The sequence below is a fragment of the Didymosphaeria variabile genome (genome assembly GCF_027946475.1).
Source record: "Didymosphaeria variabile strain IMI 356815 chromosome Unknown scaffold_10, whole genome shotgun sequence".
Taxonomy (NCBI): Eukaryota; Fungi; Ascomycota; class Dothideomycetes; order Pleosporales; family Didymosphaeriaceae; genus Didymosphaeria; species Didymosphaeria variabile.
This window is the reverse complement of record NW_026611629.1, coordinates 1,529,791-1,545,875: the sequence shown is the minus strand read 5'-3', so window position 1 is coordinate 1,545,875 and position 16,085 is coordinate 1,529,791. Positions and strand designations below refer to the sequence as shown.

Sequence of the window (16,085 nt, the reverse complement as noted above, 5' to 3'; positions counted from 1 at the left end):
ATCGTTGATGGCTAACATCTTTAGGCGTGAGGCTGGAGGTATGAGGACAGGGCAGGGTGAGCTCATACGCTGCTCATATTCGCACCTAGCAGTATAATACATGGTTGAGAGGCAACGAGCATCCGTTCTCGATTATGGAATTTGATCAATTGACATGGTAACATCTATTTTAGCTGGGAGCCAGCATTTTTGGTAGTAACATCATTAACAGGGGACGTGAAGCTAACGCTGTCACCGTCTTTCCCAGCCCCCCAAAAACATAGACACTACAGAACAGTAGTTGTCTCGTAAGTATAATCGAACTCCATCGCAGGGCTGCGCATTGCCTCGAACCGAAGAGCATGCCGCCAGGTATCACAAACATTAGCCGAACCGCAAACGCACCGAGTGAGTAACGCCGGACTGCCATGGAAATATGCATCGCTGAGAAATGTACAGTCTGTTGCCTTGGGGGTAGGAGATGCATTCAACAAAAGAATTTGTACACTTTCTTCCACCTTGGCCATTGCTTCCTTTCTTCGCGCTCTTCCTCGATGAGCGCCTCGAGGTTGAGCTCCCGGATGCCCGTGTGCAGGTCCATGTTGTAGCTGCGGACATAGCTGGTGCGGTAGTACAGCTTATACGGTATGTAGAAAGCCAGTGTGACGGGGAGCGCGAGGTAGATCTGGAAGAACACTTCTAACCGCATCTTGGTGGTTAGCTCCTTGTAGTCCAGTGGCACTACCGCGACGAAAAATTGCGCAATGAGGACCAGCATGTTGAAGGCGAAACCGATCCATGAGCCGATGACGCCGGGTTGCGAGCGGAACGCCAGCTCATCGAGCGTGTGGCCCTGCAGCGCCCAGCCCTTGCGGAACCTGATGTGCGCGAAGCAGATTGATGCCCAGGTAAACACGGCAGAAAGCGCGGACAAGGCGAGCAGCCAGTTGAAGGTCTCAACCTGCTTCTTCCTATCAGCACCGGCAAGGAAAGCGAGGAAGCCTAAGCTAGAGGAGACAGCAATGGCGACAAGTGGGCGACCTTGGCGGTCAATGTAGGAGAGGATCTTGGGTGCTTGGGACTGCTCCGCGAGGGCGGCGAGCGTACGGCTGGAACCATAGATGGCCGAGTTGCCGACGGAGAGGACGGCAATCATGATGACGGCATTGAAGACGGAGGGAAGGACATTGATGCCAGCATTGTTGATGGCTATGACGAAGGGGGAGGTCACGGTATCAGCGTCCGAATCGTTCTCTTTTTGGAGGAGCTCTGGGGTATTGTAGGGGACGAGCAGGCCGACAATCAGAAGTGAGACGACATAGAACAGGGTGATGCGCCAAAAGACCTGCTTGACCGCGGTAGGGAGCGACTTGCGAGGATTGGCTGTCTCTGCGGCAGCAAGGCCAACTAGCTCGGTTCCGGAGAAGGCAAAGGCGGCGTTGACGAAGGTCCCGCAGAAGCCTTTGAATCCGTTGTGGAATGCGCCAGGGTCATGCCAGTACTTGAAGCCAATGTACTCTCCGTTGGGTCCTCCGCCGATGTTGATAATGATACCCAGAATGATGAAGCCAATGACTGCGGCGACTTTGATGATGGCGAATACGAACTCGGCCTCACCGTAGCCTTTGACTCCAAACAAGTTGATTCCCACAATTAGCGTTAGGAATATGGCGACCCAGGCATTGTTATTGATGGCTCCGTGGTTCCAGAAACTGATGGTGTAGGTTGCGGCGACGATCTCCAGCGGCAATACGACCAACCATTGAAGGGCATAGCTGGGTGCATGGGTTAGTTGCGCTGATCGGTGACGAGGGTTACCGTACTCACTTCCAGCCCATTGCGAAACCCCATGCAGGGTCGATGAAGCGCGTCGAGTACGCTGAGAAGGAACCGGCGACAGGAAAGAGGACAGCCATTTCGCCGAGCGCATGCACTGTGCAGTACATCATGATACCGACTAGACAGTAAGAGATGACAAGCGCTGCTGGTCCAGCGGCGGCGAGCACCTGGCCAGATCCAACGAAGAGTCCAGTTCCTGGTGATTGTTAGAAATTACACTAGGATGGTCACAGGAGGAAGCATACCGATACTCCCGCCGATGGCAATCATCTGCAGATGGCGGCCCTTCAGTCTCCTCGCCAGCGGTGAGTTTGCCGTGTTCGCGGCGGCGCTTTCGACGTCGAAGACCTTGCCGTCGGAGCCCACGCTCCCCTTGGGCGTCATGGTTACGTTGGGGTCGCGCTTGAAGCTGTCGAGGACCCGCCGTCCGAGGCCATCCTTGTGAATCGAGGACTCGCCATAGTAGGAACTCTGCGACTTCCTCCCGCTTCCGAAGCTCTTTTCGGTGCGATAGTCGTCGTCGTCGTTGTTGAACGGCATGATGCGGCGGTGGTGATGGCTGCTGCAGCCGGTGCTGCAACCTGGGGTGGCGCCGCAGTGAGTTTGTTGGTCGTGTGGGTGTCGTGTGTCCTTCAGTTGGGGGCGGGCACTGCTTATGGGCGTAGGGTGGGTGCAAGCCGGGGTAGCGGTCAAGGGCGTCGGGGGGTGCTTACTGCAAGTGCGCGAGCGGTGCAGGGTTGTGTAGGCGAAGTAGCAGCATATCCAGATTGGCCTGATTAGCAGGGCCGTTTGCGATGGCCTGGGCCGTTCGTTGCAGACGATATGGGCGCAGGGGCTAGAGACACAGCAGACAGCAGACAGCAGACAGCAGACAGCAGAGCAGACGCGGGAGGGGGGGTTGGTTTTGAGGAGCGTTTCGGGGGGCCTCTTGTCTTGCCATGGCGGCGATAACGTCGCGGGGAGGATAGCGCACAACAGTGAATGGCGGGCGTCATGGTTGGCAGCCGTGGCGCCCGGTGAACAGCCACCCATCGTGATTGATGGCGACATGCGCCAATGCCCCGGCGACTCGGGCCCACTTCACCTGTGCAGGGATGCCAGCCCGCAATCCAGCGAGCAACCGTGGCTCGCGCGCTGTCACTCCACAGCGCCGGAAGAGCTGTGCCATGTCCAAAAAGAAAGGCTCCCTCGCGCATGGCGGCGCATATGCGTATCTCAGCGCGATGCCTCGTTCGCTCCTGCCTCCGTCCCCGCCATCGCGCTTGCCTGCCGCGGCGTCTTCTAGAAGGCGCCGGCGCCGCACAGCGCAGCTGTTATCAAGGTCGCTCCTTCCCTGCCGCCTCGCGCTCGAGCATGTCGTGTGCCCGCCTCCGACTTGGACCTCCACTCCCGCATCTCCATCGCCTACCCGCAGCTGTGCCTCGCACGCCTCGCGGGACGCTGCTGTGTCCTCAGTGGTCCCCTAGCTCGACGTCACCTCCCACAGTCACCCTTTGCAGCCGCTGCCGTTTTTCCATTGGACTGCACCGAAACCACCATGCTAGCCAATGCTGACCCTCGTTCCAATACATTTCGTATCCCTTTGCGCTTCTCGAACAATGCCCTATCCGGGTAGCATCTCGTGCGTGACGGGACGCAGACGCAACGGCTCCTTGGAGCTCTCTTCCTCCCCGCCAACCGCTGCAGTTGGCGACCGCGTCGCAATGAGTCTCCCCGTAGCTCTCTTCGTTCCCTCGGACCGCTGCAGTCCGTGGCCGCGCCGCAATGAAGGCTCATGATGCATTTCTGTGAATCCCCCTGCTGATGCGCCCGCAATATCTACACGCTAGAAGACGGCGTCACTAAGACCATGTCCCTACGCTCTCGGCTCCAGCCCAACGATATATTGGACGCTGTACCACTAGGGCTGAATCTGCATCTATTTTCGCTCCGGCGAAATTCATGCATACTATTCGCGACCCTCGCCTAGACGCACATGTCAGGTACCCATAGTGCCATATAGCCTGCGAATTATACGCTCCTCTCGGCTGCGTTCAAATTGCTCCCTTCTCTGCGCAAAGCACCAAATTTCCGCCTGTTCGTACTCAACGGTTCGGCCGGTCAAGCGAAACTCAATTCCACTGATCCGAGGGGTTCGTCCCGTCCTACAACGGCTTACGCCCAGGGAACACGACCCGATCTCTTGTGCGAGCCAGAGCATTACCCGAGTCGGGTAAAATGCAGCGCCAGCCCCAGAGCAGCGGTGAGAATCACCACACCGTCTGACGAGACATCTATGACCATCAGATACGGAGCACGAATTCGCTTCACCTAGGACACATTATCTTGAAGTTGAACCCACTAGCAGAGCGTTGAGCTCGATAGCCCGCGCGGGGTGCAAGTCGCGTGACGGCGCTCCAACGTCCTTCCTCTTTGGGCCTGGGACTGGCTGCCACCACGGCTATCCCCCATCACAGTCGACACGAGATTCGACGAGGACAAGCCTTTTCCGTGGCTGCGGGGTTTACCTCTCGCTTGCAGCAGCGAGAGACATTGAATATGCCTCAGGCGGACTTTCGAGGCCGGACGGTCCCGGGCATGTCGGCGCAAGGACCTCATTACCGAGGCGAACCAGATCTACGAAGCATGTGCTCAAGCTTTTGACTGACGATACAGCTCGACTGGATATCTTCCGATGCGAGAGCTGACGGCTGCTGGTGTCTTTCGTACGATACTGAGTCTATCCCACCCGAACCTCCAGCATGGCGACGCCATCTTATGGAACTGATCCTCCCCAGCTTCAACCCCCAACCCTAGGCCCGACAGCTTTTGCGATCCCATGGGAGGCCTTACAATCACAACACCGCTACGATCCGAAAACTACCTACTACCATACTTCCGTCCATCTGCCGCAGAACTCAGTCTTTACTCACTTCGCAGCAACATCTGCATCCGAAACTTTAGTCCTTGCACTCCTTTCCATACCCTTGTCCCGATGTCACCCAAGGCCAACATCACCATTGCTAACACCACAGTGCCATCGGTGCCGTTCCTTTGTCCACTGTCCTCGAACCCCGCACTCCCAACCCAATCTTATCACGGCAGCGACGGCATTCCTTCTCACGTGGAAGCGGTGTCGATGCATTGACAGCACGTGCGAAACACACATGGCGTATGTATTGCGGCAGTGCTATCGCACAGACATCCGCATAGCTGCCTTCCCAAATGGGAAGGTGTCAAGGACGAGGCCTTGAGACATTCCCCCACTCACCACAATCATGGGTTTCTAGAATACGGCAGATGTTTCTCTATGCAGCATGATGAGTGGTCTTGGAAACGTCAGTTGCGTTCTAAAGGCTCGGCCCTCGTCCCGACCAATTCTCCTGGAATAGCCTAAGCCGACGAAGTACCGCAGTAAACCCAATGCGCGCTGTACCACAAAGTGGCGCTGATGCATCCACGTCTGGTTATACCGGCTTCACTATCGACGTAGATGTGCGCTCTCACACATCTCGAGCTTCCGTTCTGCTGGGCGCATGATGGCACTGTGGCGTTGACACGTCCCCGTTTGGCAATGCTAGCTATGCCATCGACTATCGGTAGTCTCGTTTGTGTTCTTACATAGTACAAGCTCCGGCTCCCATACCGCCGGGCTTTCTACAGGAGTGAGGCGCTCGTGTTGACGCCTGTGTTCACAACGCGGCAGCGTAGTCCGCGTGACGAGGTAGCATACTCACTACAGCGCTCCAGAATGTCGTGGTGTGCACCGTCTTTCTAATCTCGACAGCAAGACTACTAGCGCAACGGCCGTCTTCCGGTCCCCCTTTCTATTCCCTATGTCTACCTCTCTTCTAGACATAAACCATGCACAATGTGTGAATCCCCATCGTCCCGAGGCGGGCACTCGGCTACCTACCCTTTTGCTCTGTCGCTTCCGCTCCCACGAGTCAAACGTGTCCTCGTGTAGTGTCCTCGTCAAACATAAGCGTCGCGCACGCCCTCTCTTTTTTCCACCCCCCTATTCAGGGCTTGAAACACGGCACTCCGCTGCGGCGCGATAAGAGCAGAAGCGAGCGTGGGGTTGAGATGGGTTGGAGACAAGCGTATGATAGCGCTGTGAATAGCGCATCACAGACTGGCTGACAAAGGTTTGAGACGATAGTGCCTGAACGGTAATGGTAGGTTCGGGTGAGAGTCATGGTGTATCTACGGTAGTGCGTCGAGCGTGCGTTGCTGAGACGAATGCTTATGCTTATAGTGAGACGGCGAAGGCGAAGGTTGAGCTTCGGGTCTAGGTCTAGGTGATATATGGTGGATGCAGAAACTACGGAGTGCTCGCCCGCGTAATGGCCTTAGACATATATTGATCGATGATACCGTAGCGTAAGTGGTGGAACTGCTGGCACTGCACAGTGGCAAGACTCGTAGAGTAGCTAGACTTTTCTCCGGCTGCAAGCCACGCGATGCGTGAAAGAGACGCGAGCACACGTGTTGATGGTTATTGCATCGTTCCATTCAGTGGGCTAAATCGATGCCATACCCTCCACTCGCGGTATCGAAATCTCCTTCATCCTTCTCTTCATGAAAGCATCTAGTGCAAATGGTATTTTGCGCCCCTAACGCCGTGAAATGCACAACACATCGTCTTTCCGCTCGTTTCTTCCAACCTATGAACATCGTCTCCCTCATGCACCTTCCTCTCTTCCATATCCTCTTCTCACTTGCTTAGATCGCGCTGCTCAGAATCGCTCCTTCATCCGACCCGCCACAGTCCTCAAGTTACCGTACACCTTGCCCGGCTGAGACCCCAGAATAAGCGAAACGATAGCCTCGCGCGCAATGTGGATGTTTTTGAAGCCGCCGAGGATGTGGATCTACATCAGATTGAATCAGTATGATAGCTCAGTATAATAGCCAACAAGCAGGAAACGAATGGAAGGTATGTAGGGAAACTCGATGATGTGAACGGACCTTCTGATCCGCCAGGACGACCCTCGTCCTCGACGCATTCTCAATTGCGAACTTGGTTTTCCCGTCTTTTCCTGCGATGCGGCCAATTGCGCGCCCGAGATGCTCGCCTTGGAGGGTTTTGACGTCTTTGATTTCGAAGGTTTCGATGTAGAGGTCGTCGAGGCGGAGGAGGGCCTAGGTGGAGGTTAGTGAGGTCGGAAAGGGGGGTGGGTTGGGGACTGGTTGTGTGTGTATGTCTTGGGCAAGTCGGAAAGGACCGTTCTTGAACCTGACGCACACAGACAGTTTGGTCCCGGGGATAGCGTACTATTGCGTCGTCGACGTCGAAGCCTAGACAGAATGCTTTTACGAAGTCTTCGCCTTTTTGTAAGGCGCCGGTGTCGGTTGTTGCTCCGCTTGTGCGCATTTCTACGCTCTTTTTCGATGTGTTCATTCGGACTTGGAGCTTCAAGTGCTCGACGAGGGGTGGGTAGATCTTAGGCCTACAATGCGGGGGGAAGAAGTCAGCGTGATTCTCGCGAGTGTAGGAGATAGGGTATCAGCAGGTGTCTTAGCTAGGTGCTATTCTTTGGACATTCCAGACTTAGAATGAAAGTCTGAAGATTCCAAGGAACAACAACAGTAGAAGTACCCTCTGTGTACCCTGAGCATACGTACCACGCGGTCTTGAGCGGACTCATCCTGTGCGGGGGTACTGGAACCTTTCTCATCTGGAAATGCTGGATCAGCCTGATGCCCCAGGGACTTGTAATCCGGCACGCTCACCTCGCGTCTAAATGCTAATGGCACATCTCCTCCTTTTGGGAACTGTGGCCTTCCTGACATGTCCGTGGTGGGTGCATCTTGTGCATCTGGCGCTTCGGTGGGGGTTTCGGTGGGGGCTGCGGTCATATCCATATCTAGGAGAGGAGTGCTGTCTTCGGGCAGAGGGACAGCCTCGGCCATGCTCGTGTCTGCATTTTCGGCGAGCGCTTCGGGGGCGCGTTGTAAAGCGGTCGGCGCTGGCATATTGTGCGTGTGAGAAAGTTCGGCGGGGCAAGATCGAGGCGGGATTCGAAGGGGCGGTGGCTGGATGTGGAGAATCCCAGAAATTGACAGTCGTAAATTCAAGTCCTTCTTTTACTACTCGGGTGTAATCGTCTCCTTCTGAGAACGTTGCGGCCGTGGCGTGGAACTTCGCGAGAATGGTGGTGGGCCGCAGTTATCGATAGCGACTTGTGATATTTTTTGTCGAATTGGCCCGTGCGTTGGTCGGCAGCGGCTTCCCTGCAGTTTGTAGCTCCTTTTGCGCGTCCAGCCATGACGTTCTCGAATTCTGCTCTATAACTTGTTGAACGCCATCACCAACCCCACGATCCCATTCTATACCTATACAACCTGCATCGCAACGAGAGCAGGCTTCGACCATGTGCCCGCGAATACAATGAAAAGAAATGCTGGGCTCGTGATCGGCGCGGCCGTGAGGCGCTCGGTTGGTGAACTGGGCTTGGGAACGCAGGGCGCGCCGCTATGGAGGGCAGGATGGAGTGCTTCAAGAGGAGGAATACAGACTTCCATGCGATCAATGGGCATTGATGCGTGCAGTTGGGGCGGTCTACCAAATTCTTCGAGATCGCATGTTGGACCCATCGCCGCGCTCCTCCTACGCCCACCACCGCGACCGAACATAACACAAAGCGTCGCGTCGGCAGCGGCAGCAGCGTTTCGTTACAATGCACGAACCATATCGAACACTTCGAGACGGAAATATCGCGCAACGAATAGGCGCAACAAGAGCTCAGTCTCGAACGACCCCAAGCCGAAGAAGCAAACCTCTGCGCCCCAAGCCACCCTCTCCCCCCAACCCGAAGCACCTCCAGAGTCCTCGAAAACTCCGAAAGAGCCGCCCAAGACTGACGCTGATAATGCTGCCGACTCCAGTAAATACTTCTCCCTGCCGCACGCACTTCCACATCTGAAGCGCCCAACCAAGGCAGAGCTGCTGGAAGCGGCGTCTGGGTTCTGGTCGCGCATAAGAGTCCATCTCAAATGGCTGGCCATCAGGAGCAATCGCCCGTTCAACGCGGACGAAATATACGCCCTGTTCTCGTGGATACTGGCTGCCCACTTCATGTGGTTATTGCTCGGAACTACGACTTTCATCATGCTGACGGTCTTCTTGATCAATACGGTTTTTGCCCAAGAGACGGTCGCCCAGTGGATCGGCAACTACCTAACCAAGTCTTCTGGCATCAAAGTCGTCTTTGAGTCCGCCGTGGTGCCCAAGTGGAAGGATGGTGTCATCTCCTTCAGGAAGGTCTTCGTATCCCGACGACCGGGACAGAAGAACGCACATGTCACCAAGGGGTCCTCTGCTTCAGCTGCTGCTGCTGCCGCGGCCCTCGCACACAAAGAGAAGGAAGGATCGGACGCAGCCGAGGAAGAGGAAGATACCAACTACACACAGTTCGACATCTCCATCGACACCGTCAACGTCACACTTTCGTTTTCCAGATGGATGAATGGCAAAGGTATCTTGAAAGATGTGGAAATTAAGGGTATCCGCGGCGTCGTAGACCGCACATCCGTCTACGCCATCGAAGGCGTAGACCCGCGCTCTTACAAGCATAACCATGAGCCCGGAGATTTCGAGCTCGAGTCGTTCAAGATGGAGGATTTGCTCGTCACCATCTATCAACCCCACAAGTTCCGTCCATTCTCTGTGAGTATCTATAGCTGCGACTTACCGCAGCTGCGAAAGCAGTGGCTTTTCTACGATTTCCTGTCCGCCAACATGATGTCTGGTTCATTCGACAATTCGCTCTTTACCATTCATCCGCGACAGACGCATAATTACACCGGCATGCAGCTCAAAGACGGCCGTGAAACAGATGACGGCTCTACCTGGAAGAAGCAGAGCCGCATCCGCATCGACGGCTTGAACATTGACCACCTGAACCGCGGCTACGAAGGTCCATTCTCCTGGATCTATGAAGGCAACGTGGACTTAATAGCGGATGTCATGCTACCCAACGACGACGACGATTCGCTTGCGAAGGTCATGAGCGATATGTACGATCGCGTAGAAGCAACTGTCACTCAAAATCACGACCGTCACTACTCGGATCACGCGGCGCATGGATTCGATGAGCACCAGCATCAACACGATCCCCACGCACAGGAAAGTAAAGGAGAAGCTAGCGAGGACGACAAGCGGTTCGTCATTATGGATGTACGAGTCCATCTCAACGACGTGCGCGCTGCTGTGCCCCTGTTCACCAAGGACATTTCCTACGTCAACAATGCGCTTGTTCGACCTATCGTCGCGTATATCAACACGAGGAAAACTTTCATTCCCGTAAACTGCCGTGTCGTCAAGAGGGCATCCGAGTTCGACGGTTCTTGGACTATATATGATAGCGGGCTGATGGACGATATCTCAAGAGAGGTATGTATTGCAGCTCCCCTACTCACATTTTTTTTTTTCGGGAAAAAATGTTTCTAACATAATATGCAGATGTACGATGCCTTCGCCCGCGACATCACAGACGACAATACCGCCCGCAAGCGCCGCATAAAGAAAGTCGGCATATGGACGCTGCAGCTCGCAGCCCAAGCGCTGTTCTTGGGACTGGCGGGTAATATTGCGTGAGCACTCTCACATATCTCCTCCCCTCGGTGCGGACGTAGCATATAAGATACCCACATCGTTGCGTTTTATCGGTTGTACATGTAAACATAGCATTGGCGTTCTGGCACGGGTTTGGGTTGGGATGGATTCGGACGATTACGATTGGGGACAGGAAGCAAGTGTACGATTGTACAGTAAACATATATCATTAATGATGACTAACTCAGCACATGGGCTGAGCTTGCACTGACGAAGGAACGTTTTATACCCGCCAACATGACTCCTAGTTTATGCTTCTACTAGCTCCCCCCTTCAAGCACAGACCGTCACAATGTCCTTCCAACTCCTCAGTGTCTCCTAGCCATGCTACAACATCACTTAGTCCGCGGCCCCAGACCTCTCGCACGATGGGGCACCGGTGATACTAAACACCCTTTCCACGCCGTAATGTAATCCATCCACTCAGTTATCTGGATTCCGAGTGCCGCCAAACTCGCTACCTTGACAATACGGCGTTACAGCATTGCAGGCCAACGCTGCGCCTTCGAGCGTTCAACACCCGCATAATCCCACTCTCGACAAGGACCTTCACGATTGACCAGACTAGGTAATGTTGTCTTGCCTTGGACTATTGGTCAGAAGGATCTCTGCTACTCGACGGAGGTGAAATTAAAGCCTAAAAAAACTTGCGAGAAGCGGAGCTTGTCGCAACAATTTCCTTAGCTACGTTCGAACAGACGGAATGGGATGGGTGGAGAGGCGCGTCGCTTGATATGTACAGTTGTGAGGTGAGGTGATGAGTGTTGGCGCTGGTCTGCCACAGCAGTGCAGTGTAAGCGCAGTGCAAGCGCTTGTGAAGACGAGATTACGGTGCTGGATGCTTGCTATCATCAAGAGGGGGTGTTCCTGTGAAATGAATACATATACAATGGATTTCATTGATAAGTTTTTAGATTGACGGGAGATGAGTGGTTCGGGTGAGATCATCCGAGTCGACAGGATTGTGAGGGGTGTCGATTTTTAGTTTAGAAAGTGAGCTGTGGGTCGACCTAGACAGGTCTGTGGGCGGTCGAGAGGGGAAATGAGCGGTGAGAGGATGAGTGGTTGCTGTGGGCATAAACGGGAAGAAAAGGAGTGGGATATCGATGGGATGTTTGCTGCATGTGCTTACGAAGCCACGATTAAAGGATACAAATGCTAGTAACTGGGAGAAGCACAAGGGCGAGATGTGGTGCCTATCAGGTACAGCTTTATTACTGTATGCTTGAAACCTCGGGCGCGGAGTTGCCGTTCATTTGTGGAAAGGACCAATGCACAAAGTTTTGTGAAAAACCTCATGAAATCGTGGATGATGGCTATTGCTCTGCGTACTTACATTGAACGATATCCCATTGGCAGGAATGCCCAAAATACAAGAGAATAATAGGGTTCGATGAGGCACCTCCGGATGATGCACTTAAAGAGCTGATGACTCAGGTACCAGGAACGTAGATCGAGTCTTGTAATAGATGTTCTCAAAAAGACTGGCTCCTCTCACACTCCAGCACTGACCTGAGCGGTGACGGTAGAGCTTTGATGTGTCAAAGGAGTGTTCACGCCTCCCAAGATGTTGCACGCTTGCCCTCGGTATCAACGGTTGTTCCGAAAGTCTTCATCGAATCAAGCTCAGATAAACCGCCTGGAAAGTGTTTGCGGCGAGGCTGCTTCTCTCTTTTCTCTTCACCAGAGCCTGTCCGATACGTGTTACCACCGAAGAAATCTCCTAGGCGTTTATCGAGGAGAAGCCGGGTGAGCTTTGACACGGGTGCGATACAGGTTATGATGAGACCCACAGTGAGTTCGACCATACTGTAACGGTGTTACCTCCAGAAAAATGATGACAGGGAGTGCATTGATCTTACTGGGTAACCATGTTGGGGATACTGTCCACGAACAGATCCTTCGTGCCTTGTGATTTGATACGAAAACTCAACGAAAGTATGCTGAAAAAGCAGGCCCTGTTAAAGTCAGCAATTGGTAGAACTCTAACGATAAGTCAAAACTAACAAAACCCCAGAAGAGAAGATAATGTAAACACCAATTTTCTTCTTCTTTCGGATGTTGAGCTTCTTGACAGCAGGCAATGGTATGATCAAGATATAGATGTCGCTGATCAAACCAAATATGCCTGCAGCCAAACTCATTCTCTGTATTGCCGAATCAGAGGCCGCACACTCGCGGCTTGCCATTCCCGCTAGAAACGATATACGGTCCGTCCCTCCCCGAGGCCGACAGGACGAGACGTTGATAGCAAAGTGGGCAGAGTAGAAGAGAAACGTAGTGATGATGCCAATCCAACACATGGTTCGCAACCATTTGATTGTTCTGAACGCTCCCAGTATAAGAAACATGAGTGTCGCTTTGATCAGCCAGGAAGTTACTGAGAGGAAAATTTGAGAGAGGAAAGTGCACTTGAGGTTCAGCTTGTTGCCTTCGCACAAAGATTTATCTACTCACAACTAGGATTGGCTTCGTCAAAGTCCGGATCTTAATATCATACGCGTGGTAGCCATATGCGCCGTGATTGTCAACTATTCATATCAACTGAAGTCGCGCATTGGAGTGCGAAGGCTTTCTTACGGTAAGTGTACAAGCTCAAAATGACTAAGATCATAGGCAGAGAAACCCAGAAGAAGTCTACAGACATTAGCTGTGTAGCGAGGAGATCACAATCCTTACAGTCGTCTATGCTGGCCTTGCGGATGATCCAGACCTTTGCATAAAATCGTGCTGCGGCAAAGACCACAGCTAAGACAATGCAAATGCTACATTCGATGGTAAGTGAGTGATACCCTGTGAGTTTTGGGTGATCAAAGTCAGGTATGATGCCCTACTGACGATCAGTAGATTCCACTGAACAGCACTTGAGGTCCGTGGACTTTACCTCTGGAGGCTCGACGAATGGAAAATCATCCGCCAGTGCCCACATCCATCGGGGCATATCAGCGCCAGCCATAGTGATTCTACGACTTGATGTTGTAAGTCAGTCGTAGAGACTTTGATGCTTACCAGAAAACTAGGATATCACTAAGATATATCTTGTCGGACACAAGTGGCCCTCCCCATTTACTCTGACATTGAACTCACGAGGCTAATATCACCGATCACATTTACCGAAGAAGTTTATTGCGTGGTTCTGCGCTCGTGTGGCGCTGTCGCGCGGGTGTCCCCGACATGGGGGGCGGAAACCAAGTCTTTGGAAAGAATGCATCCACCACATGGACACGTATGCTGTTACAATTACTCCGTGATCGGTGAGCGAGCGGAAATTAGGAGCCACAACCGCTATTGCATATGCATGGCGCAGTGCATGCAGGTATCATCTTTGACTGTGACCGCACCGCACAACCGCAGACGCGCGCGTGACCAGTATCGGACCGAGCAGTGGCGCACATTTTTTGGGTCAAACAAGTCCCAAGATAGAGCAAAAGTGCGGTGCTTCAGTCCTCCATCTACTCATGTTGTTCTTCACTGAATTCACTTCACAGCTCCTTCTGATTATAGTTCACCGTAAACCTCAGCGCTAGGCGATTTCAGCATTACAGCAACAACATGGCTATCGTCCGAGACCTCTTCCACTGCGTTGTATCCACTTTGTATCTAAGTACAGTACCGGCACTCACAACGTTTGCTGTTGGAACGAAGCTTCTCTATCTCACACCACTTCTCATCCGATTGAATTTTCCTCTCTCCGAGATTCCTGGTCCAGGTTTTGTGTCACTACCATGTCGGATACCTATATTCGGGGATTCAGAATCCCCAAAGGAACCGTCTTGACACTGAGTCATCCGTCTCTGGCTAGCCTGGGTGAACATAAGCCAGAAACCGTCATGTAGAAAGTTTTGCTTCGAATAGTGAACTTCTTGTCAGCTCGATTCCACTAAATTAATAAACTGTGGGGATTCAAATGATGAAAGAAGAGAAGCAAGATGTGATTCGTGGCCTTAACAGTGCTTTTACATGATTTCCCCATCGATGCGTCCTAAATCAGGGTTACACGGCAAGGGTAGCCTTCTGCAGGGTGCGCACCAGATCTCGAGGTTTGATATGCTCTCTCCCCTCGAGGAGGCTTTGGTTCATCCTTTTTGATGCCCAGCTTTCTTGCCAATCTCGTCCACGAAATTTCGTTCGCAGTTTTGAAAGCGTCCCATTCTTCATAAGCAGGTGTAATGCGAAAGGTTCGTGCAGTCATGATCAAAGTGACGCGTAGCTCGTTCATCACCAGAGTTTGTCCGATACAGTTGCGCGGGCCGTGCTCGAAAGGACGGTACGCACCAGATGCTGTAGGCACATGTAGTTCGTGTCCAGGCTCGACTAACCACCTCTCAGGGAGAAATTCCATTGGTCGAGGCCAAACACGCGGGTTGATGTGGACGAAACGATGCATGATCGTGGCGTTGAGACCTTCGGTAGGAATTACAGTTCCTTTGCGGTCTACTAGCGAAACACTGGTTGTGCCCTCTCGAATCGATGATGCGGGAGGATAAAGACGCATAGTTTCCTTGATGACTGCGAGTGTGTAGCGACATTGGTTGATTAGGGCTGGGTTTTCTTTGAGTTGATTCGCAATTTTTCCATCAACGCCGAAGATAGTATTGAGCTCTGCGCGGAGGGTGGAGAGTGTGTGGGGATATGAGGCTAGCATGTGGTATGCGTAGACGATACTTGTCGCTGTTGTGTCGTTGCCGGCGAATATGAAGAGGCTTATCTGATTTGAAGCGATCTGAGCGAAGTTGTTGTCTAGATGCAGGTCGTTGAGGCTGTGCGGATCCTTGTTCTGGTTCTGAGTAATGTATTGCTCGAGCGCCAGGGAGACTACGGACTTCGCCTTCTTCGTTTCAATTGCATTAGACTTTGATCTCTCAAGCTTCATCTCGTCAAATCGCTTCTGAAGCTCTTGAATGATGAAGTTCTTCAAGATCCGGCCATAATACCATTGCACGACCGGCCTCAGTGGGTTCAGCAGAATTCGAGGGTCCCAAAAGGAATGCCAATTCAAGATCGTATTCAACGCGTGCGAGATCTCATGCTCTGAACGCTGGTTATTTAAGTCGGTATCACTGGGTGCTAATCAGCATGGTGCGCATATGTCAGGTGAACAGAATACATACAGAGTTGTTTTCGTTATAATGTCCATTGCGAGACGAGTTGCCATATCATCCAGCTTGAACACCCCCCTTATCAACGTGCCCACGCAACTGCTCGCGAAATACCTCCACCGAGTCCACAATAGTCGGAACCAAACTAAGCATATGCGACGAGCTGAACCCCGGGTTTAAAAGCGACCTCCACACCTTCCATTGCTGCTCGTTCATCGTGAGGAGACTGGCTCCCCCAATCATTGGCCGCATCGAATTTGTCTGATCCCGAGGCTTTGGCAATTCGTAGGTAGTAGACGCCTGGATCGCAAGATCAGGACCAGAGATCATGAGCACTGGTTCAAAGACCGGCCATAAGTCCATTAGGAAGACTTCCGCATCGGCGTGGTTCTCCATGTCCTCCATGGCCAGGTAGATGTTTGCGTCGGATGGCAATTGCTGCAGTTTCTGGTCTAGTACACGGAGGTGGCCGAAGCACCAGCTCCATCCAGCTGGCATTGCCTGGGTTGTATTAGTGTATGAATATGATAATGCGTGGGTTGAGGTCGTACCACTCCGTGCTTGCGCAA

The 16,085-nt window shown here is 52.9% G+C and overlaps 5 protein-coding genes across 5 annotated transcripts; 1 reads left to right on the top strand and 4 right to left on the bottom strand.

The window, feature by feature from the left end:
* Positions 1-466: 466 nt before the first annotated feature.
* On the bottom strand, positions 467-2,358 carry HIP1_2 (histidine permease; the record flags this gene model as incomplete). The annotated part of the gene is made up of 3 exons (XM_056221279.1): positions 467-1,754; positions 1,807-2,014; positions 2,064-2,358. The coding sequence occupies 3 exons, from the start codon at positions 2,356-2,358 to the stop codon at positions 467-469; spliced, it is 1,791 nt and encodes a 596-aa protein (XP_056065266.1).
* Positions 2,359-6,536: 4,178 nt separating this feature from the next.
* On the bottom strand, positions 6,537-7,776 carry PNO1 (pre-rRNA-processing protein pno1; the record flags this gene model as incomplete). The annotated part of the gene is made up of 4 exons (XM_056221278.1): positions 6,537-6,671; positions 6,769-6,942; positions 7,076-7,250; positions 7,400-7,776. 4 exons carry the CDS (start codon positions 7,774-7,776, stop codon positions 6,537-6,539), a joined length of 861 nt encoding a protein of 286 aa, XP_056065265.1.
* Positions 7,777-8,332: 556 nt separating this feature from the next.
* On the top strand, positions 8,333-10,399 carry MDM31 (Mitochondrial distribution and morphology protein 31, mitochondrial precursor; the record flags this gene model as incomplete). Its single annotated transcript, XM_056221277.1, has 2 exons — positions 8,333-10,195; positions 10,265-10,399. The coding sequence occupies 2 exons, from the start codon at positions 8,333-8,335 to the stop codon at positions 10,397-10,399; spliced, it is 1,998 nt and encodes a 665-aa protein (XP_056065264.1).
* Positions 10,400-11,970: 1,571 nt separating this feature from the next.
* On the bottom strand, positions 11,971-12,561 carry N0V89_012555 (uncharacterized protein; the record flags this gene model as incomplete). Its single annotated transcript, XM_056221276.1, has 3 exons — positions 11,971-12,226; positions 12,280-12,375; positions 12,425-12,561. 3 exons carry the CDS (start codon positions 12,559-12,561, stop codon positions 11,971-11,973), a joined length of 489 nt encoding a protein of 162 aa, XP_056065263.1.
* Positions 12,562-14,399: 1,838 nt separating this feature from the next.
* Positions 14,400-16,014, bottom strand: N0V89_012554 (uncharacterized protein; the record flags this gene model as incomplete). Its single annotated transcript, XM_056221275.1, has 2 exons — positions 14,400-15,484; positions 15,591-16,014. 2 exons carry the CDS (start codon positions 16,012-16,014, stop codon positions 14,400-14,402), a joined length of 1,509 nt encoding a protein of 502 aa, XP_056065262.1.
* Between the last annotated feature and the right edge of the window lie 71 nt (positions 16,015-16,085).